Source organism: Anopheles coluzzii, chromosome 2 (genome assembly GCF_943734685.1).
Source record: "Anopheles coluzzii chromosome 2, AcolN3, whole genome shotgun sequence".
Classification (NCBI taxonomy): Eukaryota; Metazoa; Arthropoda; class Insecta; order Diptera; family Culicidae; genus Anopheles; species Anopheles coluzzii.
Window position 1 is genome coordinate 9069279 of NC_064670.1, and position 16095 is coordinate 9085373.

The window sequence follows — 16095 nt, forward strand, 5'->3', positions numbered from 1 at the left end:
AGTAGGCAACAACGGATAATGTCACCCAAAGGGTCTGAAAAGGTCTGGCCTTTCCCGTACCTGCACTTTTGTGTGAATTGAAACCTGCAATTGCGTTAACAGGTACTAAGTACTCACCGCTTAGGGGAAATTTGCAGCTCGTTTGTTGTGACAGTGTTGTTTGACAACGGGAAGCCAGTGCTCGGGGTGGTCGTTGACAGAGTGGCTACTAGATCATTAATTGCAGCGCGCTTGTTACATCTTGCTTTTAATTTGCAAGGTTTATAGATGTATTAGGTGAGTCTTTATAGATATCTTGTTTATTTTTCTTGAAGCTCCAGAGTTCCTGCATATCTAGAGTCAATAAACTTAACTGAAAGCATCCTTCAAAGGTCTGCTACGTAGTAAAAACTAACCAAAATTAGCAATAATTTAAATGGTATAACCCGTCAACCCCCGTTTGCACCGACCAAATCGCTTAACGGCGTTTTTGCTAGCTCCCTCTCTTCTGCCTGCAGCAACTTGGCCGTACAGCCAAGAGGAACGAACCCAGCGTTGTTTAAAATTCATCTCCGTACGGGGTTTTTCTTTCGCTCAAGAACCCTTATGCAACGTAAAAACGGTCCTCTTCGGATGTGTGTATGTGTTTTTTTTTCTTCTGCTTTATTCGCACCCTTTCTTTGCGTTTGGTCAATGTTTATCATTAGCGGTATACAACGGCCCGGTCATCTCAACGCAACCCGCAGCTTTGGTAGAGCGAGTGCCGTGAGAAAGTTGACGCGCTAACACAAGTCAGTCAGTCACCTTCAAACACTGGAGGACCGTTTTGGGTGAAGAATTCTTAAGCCTTAGGAAGCAAGCGATCGATTTCAAGGTTGGGAATTACCCGCTGTATTGGGAGGAAACCTGAGCTGAAATAAGTATAAAATATCGAACAATAAAAAAACACACACACATATAGCGGTATAATTTTCATACTTGTAGTTTGTTTTATTCGCTAATAACTAATCAATAATATTAATAAAAGTAACAGTAGACAAATAATTTAACATTGATTTTTCAGTTTTGTTTTGTTTTTTTACACTTCAAACTTAACCTTATTGCTATCGCCGGTGCATCACCCCACAGAATATCCCAAAGAAAGCTCCCCGAAAGCGTACGGAAGCGAGCATTCGGGCAGGCAAGGGGAAGAAAATGTAGCCTCGTTTTAGGTTTCGTTCGCTGTATACGTTTCTCCGCAGGCTTCAAACACAACCCGTGGACTGTACAAAGGGGGCATGCAGCCTCCCAGAACCTTCGCCCCAAAAGCAACGAGCGCGGCTACTACTGCAACAGATCACACAACGCCGTAATGTAGGTCTGTGCCATCTGGAGCGTCTCGTGCTTGGACAGCTGCCGATCGTTCCCGAGCGAGGGCAGATACTGGCGCAGCCGATCGAACGCATCGTTCAGGTTCTGCATCCGCTTCCGTTCGCGTGCGTTTGCCGCCAGCCGGCGCTTCTTCTTGATCTGGGGTGGGACCTGTTTGCGCTTCCGCTTGCCGATCACACCGACACCGCCGGTGGTGCCTTCGGAGTGCACGTTGTGCGGGTCTGCCGCCCTGGGGAACAGACTCTTCGGGAAGGTGAGACAGGACAGGTCGGCACGGGAGGTGGCATCCGTTTCGGCACCGCTCGGTGGTTCCGGTTTCGCTTTTGGTTTCCGGTTGTACTGGCGCTTTTTCACCGGCAGGTTAGTGGTGGGAGGTGATGTACTGCAACCATTGCTGGCAGGGTGTACCGATTGTACGGTGGCGAGTGGTGCTGGCGGTGGTGGCGAGAGTGGAAGTATGGCGGAGGGAAGTAGTGACGGCAGCGGGGAGGGTTTCTGCTGCTGCATGGCCATCAGGTTTTCTTTGTACTCTTCCACATCGACGAAGCTACGCTGGGGGGAGTTGGCAAGCGAGTAGTAGTCGGGGCTTTCCGACCCAAAGCTCGAGGGGCTCGGGGTCATCCAGCTGTCTGGGTAGTTGTCCATAAAGCCGGGCAGTATCACCACATTGGGTGCAGCCGATTGGGCCACAAGGTTGGTGCTGTTGGCGGAGGTGGTGGTGACGGTGTTGGATGCGTACGAGTAGTTCGAGTTAAGGTAGCTCGACTCGGCTAAGGATGATGGCACTTCGAGCTGTTCCATTTTGACGTTTACACTGCCGCATGCGGGTTCGTGGCCGTAGTAGTAGAAGGGAGCGTGTCGGCCAAATTCACTTGTCATTTTTCACCACGTTCTGTTCGCTGAATCGTTTCGTCACGGGAGTTCTTCAAAACACTGAATGCTTCACACTGACGCAAGGCACAAACAAACACCGATCAGCTAGTAATGTGCACACATTCACGGGCCGGACGCTTTTCAGGATCTTTCGAGCAGATGAGTTCGAGACGGTTCGTTTGCAAGGGTTCGTTCCGCAATGACTTCGGGTTCGGTTTAATCCGCTTGTATTTATACCCTTACGGAACGCTTCGGAGCTCACGGCCTTTGCTTCATTCACCTGATTCTTCAGGCTTCAGGCCCGTTTTGCGTTGTGTTTTCTTCCACCCTTCCCTCGAACTCGGTCCCAAGATCGAAAGATCCTGCCATTGTTCGTTTCGAGCTCGGGCACTTCGGCTTCATCCCCACTCCGGGAAGCGGGCTTTCGTTTCTATAGCAACCGAAAGGCAGTGCAGTGTGCAAGCCTACGCCAAGCCAAACGAATCGCAGCCTCCTAAGCACGTGCCGTTCGGCCAATCAGGTGTGCTTGTACCGGGCTTGGACCGTAAAGGGGAAGACAAGATGCATCGAATATTATTATAATTTCCCCCCCTGGCAAAGCAATAATAATAATGATAGTAGGAACGGTGTTTGCAGCCGTTACCATTTGGGCAGGAGTGCCGAAACAAGTGCGCCCACTTTGCTCGGTGCGAATGGGCAACGAGAAGCGCACTTGGAATAAGCATTTGGTGAATTAATGCAAGAATTGCAAAGCGCAAAACTACAATGATGCAGATGACGGCTTGGGCTTGGGTCGTCGGCGCGAAGGCACAAAACGATTACCCACGATGCGTTCCAGGAATTTGTGGTCACACGTATGCCATGTCCTGGAGGTGGAGTAAAAGGATCCTGCGGATATGCCATTGCCTTGCACCCCAAGAGCCTCGTCACGGTCTTCGGGGTGAACATTGAAAGCAGCAATGGTGCGCATACAAGGATCTTGAGACAACACATGGGCACGAGGGGCCCCGATCGGCTCGACTAATTTCAGCACAACTCATCGGTTGGTAAGTCATCTGGCACGCGCATGCATCATGCCCCTGCGCGATCGAACTTGGAACAGGATCGTTTAAACACGTGTTAGAGGGGTTAGGTTTTGCTGCTGCGGCGCGGGTGTGTGAGGGTGACTGGACGGGTGTGTGTGTGTGTTTGAGGGAGGCTTGAAATAAATGGTGGTCCTCGGACTAAAAAAAACGATCTTCAGTGATCAATAAAATTAATTTTTAATGGGGTTGTCTTGGGTTGAGGATTGGAGTGATATTTGTTGGAATCTATCCGTTCGAGTAACAGTTTAGAAGTAATAAAATTGTCCCGCCCTGAGAACCGTTATATCCGGATGTGAGAAGGATGTCGAAAAGAAGAAACTTTTACTTGTTTGATAGATTTTTTTAAGATACTTTTTTTATTCGATGTTTTTATTGTAATTTTGTTGTGAAGAAAGGAAAATGTGTTAAAAATTTGAATTTTATAGCCATTTTTCTTCTTAAGAAGCATTATGATACATCATTTAACTTGATAAAACAACATGTTATTCGGTAAACTAACATACGATAAATCTACAATTGTTAGGTCAGCCATGGTCATCCTGTAATCTGAATAAAGACATTTTATATTACAACAAGTTTACTCATACTTTACTAAAAATACTCAATGTATAAAACAGAAGATAAACTGCCCATCGTAACAAGTTGTGCAATGAATTTAAATAAAAGCATTTTTCTGCATTTCGCTTCCATTGTGCAAGCGTTACACGATGCGTTACGAAAAGAAGGAGGAGCTAAAATTGCCCTTTACGTTACGGTAAAGAACAGAAAGAGAGACAGAGAAGGGCTGGAGTACAGATTACCACAGTTGAAATGGGAATTTTAAACGTTGATGCATAGTGGTTAGCAGCTGTGAAGCACAGTGGACTCAATCGTACATTTAATTTAAAAAAATACGTTACATTTGAAATATTGTATCCATTCTGTGCCACGTGCGTGTGAACCTGTATTATATTGTATTCGTGAGTTTTTTTAAAGGATTACACTTTTTCGTGTCCCAAGTTGATTGTGTTTTAATAATTGCTTATATAAGTAGCTGCTTCAATTTAATAATAATTGGAAATCAAAATAAATGGGGATGTAAAAATAGAATTTTGCTACAAATCTATTATTTAATCCCCAAATGCTCACGCCTTGCATCGGAGGAGCACACTCACTTACTTTGAATCATCGCATTTTAGGCATATTTCACATTCACACCCAGAAAGCTTCGCAAAAGCACAACGGCTCAGAAGAATGTGAACTATTGCTTTTGAGATACACATTGCCAAACGATAGCAAAACCCTCGAACCCTCCCCCCGACCAAGGGTTGGTGCAAGCAGTCTATTACACTCCTCGCTCGAGAACGACGACAAACGGTCCGCATAACTTCTCAACAGGCCCGAGTGTGGCCGGGATGATCGTCCTATCGGTCGGCCATAAATAGTGCGAATGGATGGCACTATTCGCTGCCAAGTGTGGCACAGTGCTATTGAAATGAAGTTGTACAATCGAGAAATGCATATCAAGATGCCGTAAATGCATCGTACCAAGAACCAATCGGCATTGCTCCAAGCAGCTCCAACGGCATGGGGAACGTTAATGTAAAATTATATCTTTGGAGATTTGTGAAAGGTTAAAGGAATTAAATAAATATAAGGATATTGCTGGGCATGAAACTTAATGCTAAAAAAAAGCACAATAAACGACACGCCACTTGTTTGAAGTAGTTTTTTGCGCACTTTGCTTCAAGTGCTTATTAGCTTTTTTGCCTTTGCTTTATAATGAAAGTGCGGGGTGGATATCGAAGGAAATTAATTTGATTACATTGTTGAACCAACAAACTGTACAAAAAAGCTGCATCGCTAATCAATTATCGTTGGATTTCGCTTCACATCGAGGCTATAAAAAATGCATCCAAATCTCAACGCCGAAAAGGAAAGGAATAAAATGTACTTCAATTATCTAATGAACGAGCTGAGCTGAGCTGAAGAAAGAAAGTTTTCGTACGTTTTGCGTAGGAAACCGACCCGACCCGTTTCCATACTGGAATGCAATCAATATTTTCCGATATCAATACACGAGGGCGTTTGGCATTAAGCAGAAAACGTCTTAACAATCATGCGAAAGAAAAAGTACTCAAAGCTTGCACAAAGCACCAAATGTTTCATTGTCGTTTCATAGGAAAAAATAAGTTTAATTTGAAAACAATGTGTTTCCGAGAATTGAGATTTTTTTGTTTACCGGAATGGATATTTTGCTACCCCGTGTCCTCTCAGCTGGACGCTAACTGACTGTGGAGTCGGACTGGTAGGTATCCCTTTTTTTAACAGCTACTCTTGTATTTCATGCTCCACCAGCAAAACAAAATACGAAGAATGGAAAACTCAACCAGTTATAAGCGTTAAGCTAAACAAATGTGAACATAACAGACAGTAAACATCCTCCCGCTCTCTCCCGTTCTCGTTTGAAGCATGCTGCCTCGTTCGATGACGACCCGATACAAACGAAGGAAAACCGATACCGACGGGTGGAGTGGGGTGTGAAAAATCGCTTTCCAAATATCGCCCGTATTTATGTGTCGTTTTTCGTCCTCCGATTCTCGGATATTGATTGCCCAGCATGGACCATGGACGCAGGCACACGGACGGGCACGAACGAACTTGAGAGCGCATTTCCCATCCCGATGATATTTGAGTGGAATCGTTTAATGGAGAGGGGAGGGGGCATGGTTCGGAAATGCCTCAACAATCCTTCCCTTCTTCTTCTTCTTCTTCTTCTTCTTCTTCTTCTTCTTCTTCTTCTTCTTGCTCCCTATTGTAGGACAAACCGCAAGAGCTATACCGTTTCGAGTGACGCACTCTCAGACCGGCTGGTGAACCGTGGTGGCCTCACTGACCTGTCGTTTTGTTCCCGTCCAACTGGTGCTGTCGTCAACGGCGCGCGCGATTTCTGTCTGCTGTCACGCACGCGACAGTGTTGACAGTGAAATTAATCCGATTTTCCAACGTAGTAAAGCAATCGCGGCATGGCGGAAACGAAAGCGAATCGCGGATATCGTGATCGGGTCAAAACGTCACTAATTTAGTTCTACGAATTCGTTTGTGCTAGGCGAAACGATTTTGCGGGCACAGCACAAAGCACAAAGAAAAACGTGGTAAAATTTAATTAACTCCATACTTTGATCCGCGACTGCTGTGATGAGAAAGCTGCCGGAACAAACGTGTCAACAAGTGTTCTTTATCATTGTCAGCACACTGCAGTAGGCCATGCGGCAGGGTGTGCGTTCTTTGGTGTTTCTTCCTTCCAATTTGTAAGAAGAAAACCGGGGAAAAGCTCCTTTTAATTGGTATCGGAAATGGGCTTTACAACCCTTATCAATTTTATTAGAGCAGCAAGAATGGAATATAGCAAGGTATTGCACCAGCCGACAATATTGCGCGCTTGTTTGTCAGATGCTTTTTGCATTGGTTCAAAAGCTGCTTAATGGCTTAAGATTATCCCTCGCATGTTACCAATTCCTGTAATTACCTATGAACTGGCATGCCTTTTTTAAACTCTATTTCCTTTTTTTAAAGGCCCCTTGTTTAGAATGTAAGAACGCTTTTGAAGTTTGCTTTTCGAAGAATTGCTCATCAATTTTCGGAGATTTTCTTATCAAAATAAGAAACAAAGTAAACATTTTATGTATGATACAGCCTATTGCCTCATCTATCGGTACGACCTTCAAGCAAAAAAAAGCAGCACATTTATTGATTGTTACTAGCACGACTGCTGTACAATTAATCTTTGGCTCGTACTTGTGACGTTCGATTTGTCTCAGCCCTGTTCAATAGCTCCTTCACTCGATATTGTTTTATGCTGCATCATTCACACGAAGGTGGAAGGTGCAATAGAGACCATTGAAGATGTCTTTCCTTCAATGTGAAACAGTTAGTAGCAGGAGATGACCGAAAAAAAAATAAAGCATCTGAAAGAGGCAGTGAGTAAGCGTCCCATAACGAGTATGTAATGACGAGTAGCTTACTCATCGCTTTTCGACTTGATTCCATCATTGCTGTGCACTTTCGTACTTTAGTATTGACAAATAATCTAAACGGCCTATGACATAACTATATTACTACTCCACTTGATGCTACATTGCTCAACGCTGAGCTGTATTTAAAATATTAAGAATCTTTGTACATTATGTATTTTCCGTGTTTTTTTTGTATTTTACAGCTTGAAATTTACTAATGCTTGATTTATATTTTTGTAAATGATTGCATTATTGTTTGAATATAAATTAAATGATAAAATTACAAAGGAGAGCAACAATTCAGCAGTAATGGAAACAAATATTTTTGAGAAGTACAATTGCTTGAACGTATCAAAAGCATTCTGTAGGCTGATCTGTGTGTTCAACGTAATCAAATGAATTGATTCAAGCGTAATTAAAAAGCATGTAAACAAGGCATTTTCATCATCCTCTGATTACTCCATCTGTTCTTGAGTTGGAGTTAAAGCTTTCTTCCTAAACGGAACCATCAGCGCGTACGATTTGAAAGTGATTTAATGAGATTCAAACCGTTGCCGGATTATCTTAAATAAATTATTTATTTCCGGACTAGAAAGTAACTCTAATCGAATTCCTTTTAAAACATTCAAACAATTCAATAGACATCCGCACCGGCACATTTGCATTACCTTAAGGAATTGCTTGTGCGCTTCCTAGCAACGCCGAAGCGAAGAGTGTGAGTGTCGAGCACGAAAGCTCTATAGGGGCTCTCGGCAGGAACTCATGAGCGCTTCCCTTCACTGGCTATTTAGTACAGCATCCTATCAACCGAACGTGTCAGTTATCCTTCAGCAGTGCTTGCTTACTCATCTCCAGTAAACACGGCCCACTTCCTGCGGGCGGAGCAGATTGACTCGTGTGCGTGGCGATGTTTATTGAGCCGGTACGCAGATACACCGGCCGTCCGTCGGTGCTTTGTGATGTGATTTATGCTAAACGTTGCAAGTAGCCCACTTAAACCGCTTGGAACACCATTAAAGAGAAAGAGACATCCTTTAAAAAATGGACACTTCAAAGTGAGACTGCGAGGGTGTAGTGCGGAAGGAATTGCGGAAAAGTAAAAGGACTGTTCGGCTGGCCGTGCAAGATAAAAGACCGAGTGTTCCGTTGTGTATACACACACGCAAAAAAGTATTCATGTGCAAATAGTGTAGCGCGTGTGAGTGAGGATGTTTTTTTTTCGTTCAACCATGAACACGAGCACGTGGTACGGTTTAAGAATGATGGGCTTTAAAATTTGGATATTCGGTGTATTTATGCTGACGGTGATGTGTCGGTGTGGTAAGTGTTTTCCCTAGGCGCCGGGAGGGCTACTCTCACCCGTTGGATTTATTCCTTCGTTAATTATGTGACGATGGGGAGGACTACCGACCTTCCAGGAATTGGACTCCGGTGGTTCAGGGACTCCCGCAATTAATCTGCCTCTGTATCCCTACTTAATGAGCCAAACAAGGTAGCAGGCAGCGAAAGTGCCCAAGGTTTGTTAAGCGGATTATGGGGAGCGCGGCAAACGGGCAATGAAAGTTCGGCACAAAGACATTTTGTAAGTCAAGTCAAAGTTTGGGCCGTCCAGATGGCATGGTTTGGCGGTCGATTAGGCTTGTTAAAAACTATTTCCAGAAGTTTGGGAAAGGTTTCGGGGAATCACGCGGCCTTGGCTTGGTGGTGGTTATTTTTGTCTATAATTTCATCAAGTCTTGGCAAGAGTAAGTTAAGTTTGTACGAAAGGTTTACATAACACCGCTAAGTGCAGCCTTTTATTGCTAAGCGCAAACTTTTTAATTGAGCCCTTTCAAGACTTAAAGAGTCGTTTTTTTCTTCTTCTCAATATTAGATTGATGCTTGCATCCATTAGCGCAAACATGGAAACAAACCGTGTTGCCTATAAATAAAACCCACTTTTGTGTCTTGCAAATTGCATGCCTTTAGGCTGTTTTGATTGACAGGTTACTTAATATGTTTAACTCCTTTGAGTCGACCGGCATCAAAGCGTGCGCTGCTTCGCTTCGTAGCAAACGCCTAAAGTTATGCAGGTCGCAACTCTGCTTCGGTTTACTAATTACCATTTCGTACGAATTTTTATTCGCGTGCCGTTGAGCGCTCTGTTGTGCATTAATGAGTTACTTCAAAGGGCCTTGGAGGAGGATTGGCTTTTATGTGCTGCAAGTTTTGATTCATCAAATGGTCCCACTCACCTTGGCCGGTACGTGTGTGACACCACAACAGCACGAGCAATTAGCATTAATTTGTTATTAATGGGTTAATTTTACACGGTATGCGTTACACAAATCATCCCACCATCTAATTAACACCAGAACGAGTAATTAAAGAAGTAAAAAGTATCAACAATAAGTCGTAAACCATAAGCCACGTAAACGGTGAAGAATTTGATCTTAAGTTTCATTTTAAATTAAGGTTAAGCGAATTATTATGTACTTCAGAGAACTAGTTAGCTTCAGAGCACGCTATACGTTTTCATTACATATCATCTAATATAAAGCCATAATACGATTATAGAAAGCGTAATGCCCATAAAACCTATCATCGTTCCATCAAGGGAAACCCATTGATCTGGAACCTTTGAAAGTCAAAAGTACATCGTTTGCCATGTTTACCATCAACGCAAAGAAGGGATCGTGGTTTAATTTATTTTTGATAGCAACATGCTTCCATTCTTCAACCAAACTTTGCCCCAAAATTGCGTCTGCTAAGCAGATCAAATACATGTTTAATGGTTTTGCCCACACGCACCTACCTTTCTATGGCCCCCCACTGAGCCGGCAATGGTTTATCTCCTACCCGAATCAAGCAAAAAAAGGTCAACAATTCCTTTTTGAAACTTCTTGTCGGTGGCGTTCTTCGATGAATACGCTCGTGTTTCATATTTTTATACACTCACTGATTCCTGAAACCCGTTAGGATTGCGAAAAATCAAAAATGCGTGGCTCTGTTTGTCGGTGAAAGCACATACACACAAGCGACGCTCAGCTGCACGTGCACGGCTCGCCTATTTGGCCCCTGGTCTGGGCACTTTCTCCAGGGTGTGAGTGGTGATGTTTCCAGTTAATTTCGATCGAGGTGGAAATTATGTATACAGCACGTTGAAAGTGGTATAATGGTAACCAGGGGAATTTTCCCATTTTTATTTCGGAGAAATTATGTTTAACAAACAGTATCGAATCAATCACCTTGATCGGATTCTGCTTCAGTGGATTGACTATTGGAGAGCACAACACAATCCCTTTTGTGTTTCAATCGAAAAGGTAAACGATCTGGACTGCTAATTGGGTTAATTTGTTATAACGCACAAACACAAACACTCGGGTGCAATATTACATTAATTAAATTAGTATTTACGCGATAAAGGTTTTTTCACACAGCCCTGAAAACATCGAATCAACAATGTGCGCTGTAAAGACAATACGGTGTAAGCTGCAATGCTGTTAATAATTAACACAAATATGACACAAACAATGGATTCAGATGCATAACACAAGCTTGCCCTTGTTCAATGCGTCTATTCAAAATGTCTGTTTTAAAGATTTTTTTTTGCAGTTGCATCACTTTTGTAAATACAAAACAAAGCATCGACTGCCTACTGATGAATGTTTGAACAACAATAAATTAGTTGTAACAGTTTGAGTGAAAATTCTGTTCGAATTATTAACTCTAGGGAGGACTCCATCACAAATCGTACCAAATTGCCTAAAAACGAAACAATATTAAATTGCTCGTTGTGTTCTGAAACGCCGTACCTTCTTCCAAATTGTCCAAGAAATAACTTAACTTCGTCCAAACCTTCCACGAAGCGGGTATGGATGGACGTGACAAAGTGTTAACCTTCATTAACGCTCTCGAACAACATTAGCTGTCTACGCTGGTTAGCAACTTGGGTGATGGCTGAAGATTGAACCAAAATTACTCCTTAAAGAGCTCACTCGATGCTGTTTCATTGCCCTTGGGATGTGATCGACGAAGTAGTATAGTATTTATTATTTCCCAAACTGAAGCTCTTAATTCTCATTGCTCTCTCGATGTGAAAAATAATGATCGAACCTATTACTGATCTCAATAAAAAATAACGTTCCTAACAATTCTATACCCTAACAATCGATTCCATTCCATTCCAGCGACTGCTCAAACGCTGTCAGCCCCACTGCCCGAGCCGGTCTGTGGCCAGATCTCGCAAATGCTGGACAGCTGCTTCCGCAACTCCTCCCCAACGATTGCCGTCGAGCTGCTGTACTCCGTCAAGATACCGGACACGGTAGAAGAAATTAGCGACCGGTGTCTGTAAGTCGTGCTGCATTACTTGTCGGCGCTCCTTGTTGTGAGGTTCGCCAGCACTGTACACTCTCAAGCCCGGAATGTTTGCGATTCGCACAAAGAAGTGTAATGAATGTTTTCCTTCCGCTTTCTCTCTCTCTCTCTCTCTCTCTCTCCGCGCAGACTGTTCAACCGGGGCATGGAATGCGTTCAGCACTATCTGAACGTGTGCGTCGACCAGCAGGAGCGCAAAATCATCGAAAATGAGGTGTACGGAGCGAAACGATTGTACGAGTTCCTGTGCGGGGATCGCTCGTTTCAGCAGGGTAAGCAAGAACCTAACCACTTAGTGAGTGAAAGCAGGGAAGGAAACGAACTAACAGAGTGTGGGAAAGGAAGGATTCTTTGTCAGTGGATTGGCGCACTTGATAAAAGCTTGCTCGCTGAAGGAATGGCACGTGCATGAAATCTAGACATTAATCAAACCGTTCGATGCTTGGAGCTTCTAACCACCCCCCACCAAACCCACCGGCTAACCGGATAAGCTTGGGTTAAGAATGGAGAGCCTTTTAAGAATGGGCCAAGCAGCACCTTACCGTTTCCTAGCGATGTTTAAAATAGATTAAATTATGTTCCACTTGATGTTGAAGACGGGGAGTTGAACAAGCATTCAAACTCATTTTCACAAGCTACAATGAACCTCGATCGAGCTGTCGATCGTGCGGTCCTTAATCATTTCCCACCGATTGCACAGCGGATTAAGCACCTGTTTAAATTCTCGGCAATTTTTTTTCCTTTCCAGAGTTTCTGCGGCATCGAGAATGCTTTCAGCACGTCCATCGCGACTGGGACGCGTGTTCTGGCAAGTTTATCAGCATTCTCAAAGAGGAAATGTCCAAAACGACCAAACAATCGATGAATCTCCAGTACATGCACTTTTGCTGGTAATGCCACTCAGCCGGCACACGGTCAGGAAATTCGATTCATCCCTGTCCAATTACTTTTTCTCCCCTTCCCTTTTTTCTTTTGCTGCTCTAGCGCCCGGTACGGGTATGAAAAGTGTGTCTACAACAGTGCCCGCTACAAGTGCCGGAATGATTCGGCCCTTTTCCTGCGTACCGTCGCGAAGCTGCTGTCCACCGACAGACACTTCCTGAACTGTGATAAGATCGAGCACGCGGTTTGCTCGGCTGGGACGGTGCGGTTGGCGTGCTGGAAGCTCACCGCACTGGTGCTGGTAGTGGTGTGGATGATTTCCGTGTCCGTTTTTGACTGGCGATCCTTCGGCCCAGTTGCCACCCGTTGCTACCAGTTGGGTATAGTTTAGGTGCGTGTTAGCATCGGTTAGCATGGCGGCCGCTGGCCCATATAGATTGTAAGTGATGCTCGTAGGTATAACAATTGGTGGTTTCAGTTACTGGCTAGGCTTGCGGACACATTGTGCACCGTACAACGTTGTATAAACATATATAGAGAGCGATTCAAATCCACTTGTCCATTCTTGTCACAAATCGTAGGTTATTTAAATCATGTTGAACAGCTACTCGTTGTATAGGGGTTTTATAAATGCACAACACTGGGCAGGAAAGTGGACGTCCCCATCGATCGGACATGTACATCGTTTGAGCGAGTGTGTTTTAAATTGGACATAAACTGTGTAGTTTGTAAGCGTGCGCGCGTGTAGGGAAACAGGCATGTTGTGATACAAATTGCATTCTGTTCGTTGCACTCTTGAAAACGAATACGAGATTCGTTTGCAAATTTGAAATAAATATATGTCATTAAATGGACGACCGAATGGTGTGTGTGTTTGTGTGAGTGAGAGCTAGCTTGAAAGAAATTATTACTTACATAAGACGTCAATTATTGTCCTAATTTTGGCAGGTGCATGGGTTGCTCAATTTGTTTGTGACTAGCGCCTGAAAGTAGACAATTTTATCTAGATCAATTATTTGCCTATTCAAGTATATTTGTATATGTGTATGTTTGAAAAGTTCACAAAATCAGTATGGAACATAAATCATTAAATTGTTAAAGCTATAAGCTAAGCTAGTATTCACGCAAAGCTAACAAATGCATTGCATACCTTCAGGCGCTTAGTTGCGGCAGGATGAAATGGGCAATGATAACGGACATTGTTTGGCGCTCTTATACGTTTTTCTTACATTTCAATATGGGAAAAATCTCTTTGGCTTACATGCGCCTGATAACGTTATAGATTTAGGGTCATTTCAAAATTGCTTAATCAACCCATTAATGACCAGCGTGTTAAATTTCATAAAGAACTCTATCCCTTCGCGTTGTCTAATTCAACCCAAAGTGTATATTTTATGTGTGTAACACGATTGCACGGTAATTTCTATTGCCTTAAATTTAATGTTTTCAATTTCTTAAATTATCTCTCAAAAGCATGTAAATCTATGCATGGGAAGCAACAAAAATATTGAAAAGGAAACGCTAAAAATACAAAATATGAGAAAAGTACCTCAACCCAGACCGGCCAATGGTAAAATTTCAAAATATTCTATTCCAACATTGCAGCTCAAAATAGCTCCTATCGCAGCTGAAAATAGCTCCCATCGCAGCTCAATCAGAAACCAATGAAGCTCAAAAAAAAAACACCACAATCTCAATCAAAGCTACAACTCACCGTTCGAATCGGTACCGCGAATTGCCCAAAATCGGAACCAAAATCGGAACCTGCTCCACTTAACCCACGCGCGCGTTCGCGTACATTTCCGACGCGGTTGTTGTGCTGCTGACCCTTGTGCCCGGCACCCGTCGGTCAATCTACTACCTGGTTCACTGAAACAAACCCCAGGACGATCACAACAGCACATGGGTGCGAATCAATTGTGCTCGTTGATTATTGTCCAGGAAATGGCGAACACATTTCGGATCAATTTACGATAATTCTATCTACACTACGCGCTAACCCAACCGCTCGCACGTGTCCGGGAAAAGCAATCAGTTTCTAGCCGATGCCCGTGAACTTATTGCATTGCGGGGCAGGCGATGAAAACCCAACCCTTGAAGCCAATGTTTATTGGCGTGGGTTGGCGTGGTACGTCGGATTGTTGCCTTACCGACGGATTGAGCTTGTTGTAGCGGAACGGGTTCGAGTGGTGGGTTTTTTTTGACTGGTTTGCTGGTGGAACAGGAGTCTCTTCTGGAAGCCACTAGCTGTTGATGACTGTAGGTGCAATAGTATACAGGTACGATGGACACACAACAACATTTCGCTTGAAGTGGTACTCACATTTAGCTGCGCTCAGCAAGTGATTGCTTGGATGCCCCGTGGGCAGTGCTTATCATTTCCATGGAAACTCACCCCACCAGCGGTGCGATGGTTAAGAGAGTAAACATATCAAAATACAGCCCACAAAGGATTGGTTGCTCGCTTTCAGTAAGCGGAGGGAAAAAAGATTTGCTTTCAAAGCGATAAAATGAGAAAGGTTTGGGAGAAGAAATAATCTGATATTGTTGTGATTTCTTGTTTGATTTCTTTCAAATGTCCTCAACTCTTCGCTTTCTCCGTTCCGTCCTTCATTGCTCGAAGCATTCGCGATGCAATGTCCGAAACGAGTCTTGGCCGAACGAGCTCACCGTAACACGATATGTCCGAACGAACGAACGAACGTCCGGCGTACGGTGGTCCTGCGGTGAAATGCGTCAAAGATTGATTACTCCCCTGGCGCCCCAAACGATAGTTGATTAGACAGTTTCGCGAAATATTAAATCCCATCCCTGTACGTTGATCCTCCCTGTCTGGAAGGTTAACAGTGGAGGTCAGCCGACTCCCTTTTGTCTCGCTGGTGGTGGTGTGTGTGCGTGCTGTCGCATTCAGCCTAACCAGTCGCGTGGAATGCTGTGTGCTGTGTTCATGGGCGGGGAAGCATGCTAATTTCCACGCGCTTGCGGATCAATTCATCATGCGCGTCAGCGGGACAAATAATGTGTTGCCCTTGGGGGAGCGGTAGGACATGATTCGTTCGGCTGCGGTCGTCCCCTGTTTAGACCTGAAGCGAACGCATCATAACGAACAGAACAGAGTGTGTCGTACGAAAGTCGGGGGAAAGTCTAATTTGCCAATCCAATGCCATTAAGGTACGGGAGCATTATAACTCAACACAGCTGAGCGGGTTGTGGTACATACATGCGTGTTTCCGCTTGCTGTCGTTTTGGATTTCATAGGATGGCTTCAACCCGTCACGTCAAATGACAGGTGGAACCGGGAAAGTCTAATTTATGGGCAAACACAATTTAGGGCCTTATCCAGGTTCGGACGTTTAATCAAAAGTCCGTCATGATCACATACTTGCTGTTGCGCATCGCAGGTGTGTAGTTTAGCTTTCTACTATTTTGCTGAGTAGCTGAAAGATGAATTGAAAGGAGGGTATAAATAATGTACATTTTTTAAACATGTTTTAGTCCTTAAAAGGGTCAAAGTGTACAGCGTGCAATCATGAATATTGAATTCTCTAAAA

The 16095-nt window shown here is 43.9% G+C and overlaps 2 protein-coding genes across 2 annotated transcripts; one reads left to right on the plus strand and one right to left on the minus strand.

Annotated features, from left to right (window-relative positions):
- Positions 1-895: 895 nt before the first annotated feature.
- On the minus strand, positions 896-3622 carry LOC120949868 (protein atonal). The gene has a single exon (XM_040367436.2). The coding sequence runs from the start codon at positions 2227-2229 to the stop codon at positions 1303-1305; it is 927 nt and encodes a 308-aa protein (XP_040223370.2). The 5' UTR covers positions 2230-3622; the 3' UTR covers positions 896-1302.
- Positions 3623-7599: 3977 nt separating this feature from the next.
- On the plus strand, positions 7600-13406 carry LOC120952846 (uncharacterized). Its single transcript, XM_040372383.2, has 5 exons — positions 7600-8623; positions 11473-11635; positions 11792-11934; positions 12411-12552; positions 12647-13406. Exons 1-5 carry the CDS (start codon positions 8512-8514, stop codon positions 12933-12935), a joined length of 849 nt encoding a protein of 282 aa, XP_040228317.2. The 5' UTR covers positions 7600-8511; the 3' UTR covers positions 12936-13406.
- Positions 13407-16095: the final 2689 nt, after the last annotated feature.

Coding starts and splice junctions, on each gene's coding strand:
- LOC120949868 (XM_040367436.2), bottom strand. CDS start 2,229: ATGACAAGTGAATTTGGCCGACACGCTCCCTTCTACTACTACGGCCAC.
- LOC120952846 (XM_040372383.2), top strand. CDS start 8,512: ATGTTTTTTTTTCGTTCAACCATGAACACGAGCACGTGGTACGGTTTA. Junction 11,636..11,791: donor GAAATTAGCGACCGGTGTCT/GTAAGTCGTGCT, acceptor CTCTCCGCGCAG/ACTGTTCAACCGGGGCATGG. Junction 11,935..12,410: donor GGATCGCTCGTTTCAGCAGG/GTAAGCAAGAAC, acceptor TTTCCTTTCCAG/AGTTTCTGCGGCATCGAGAA.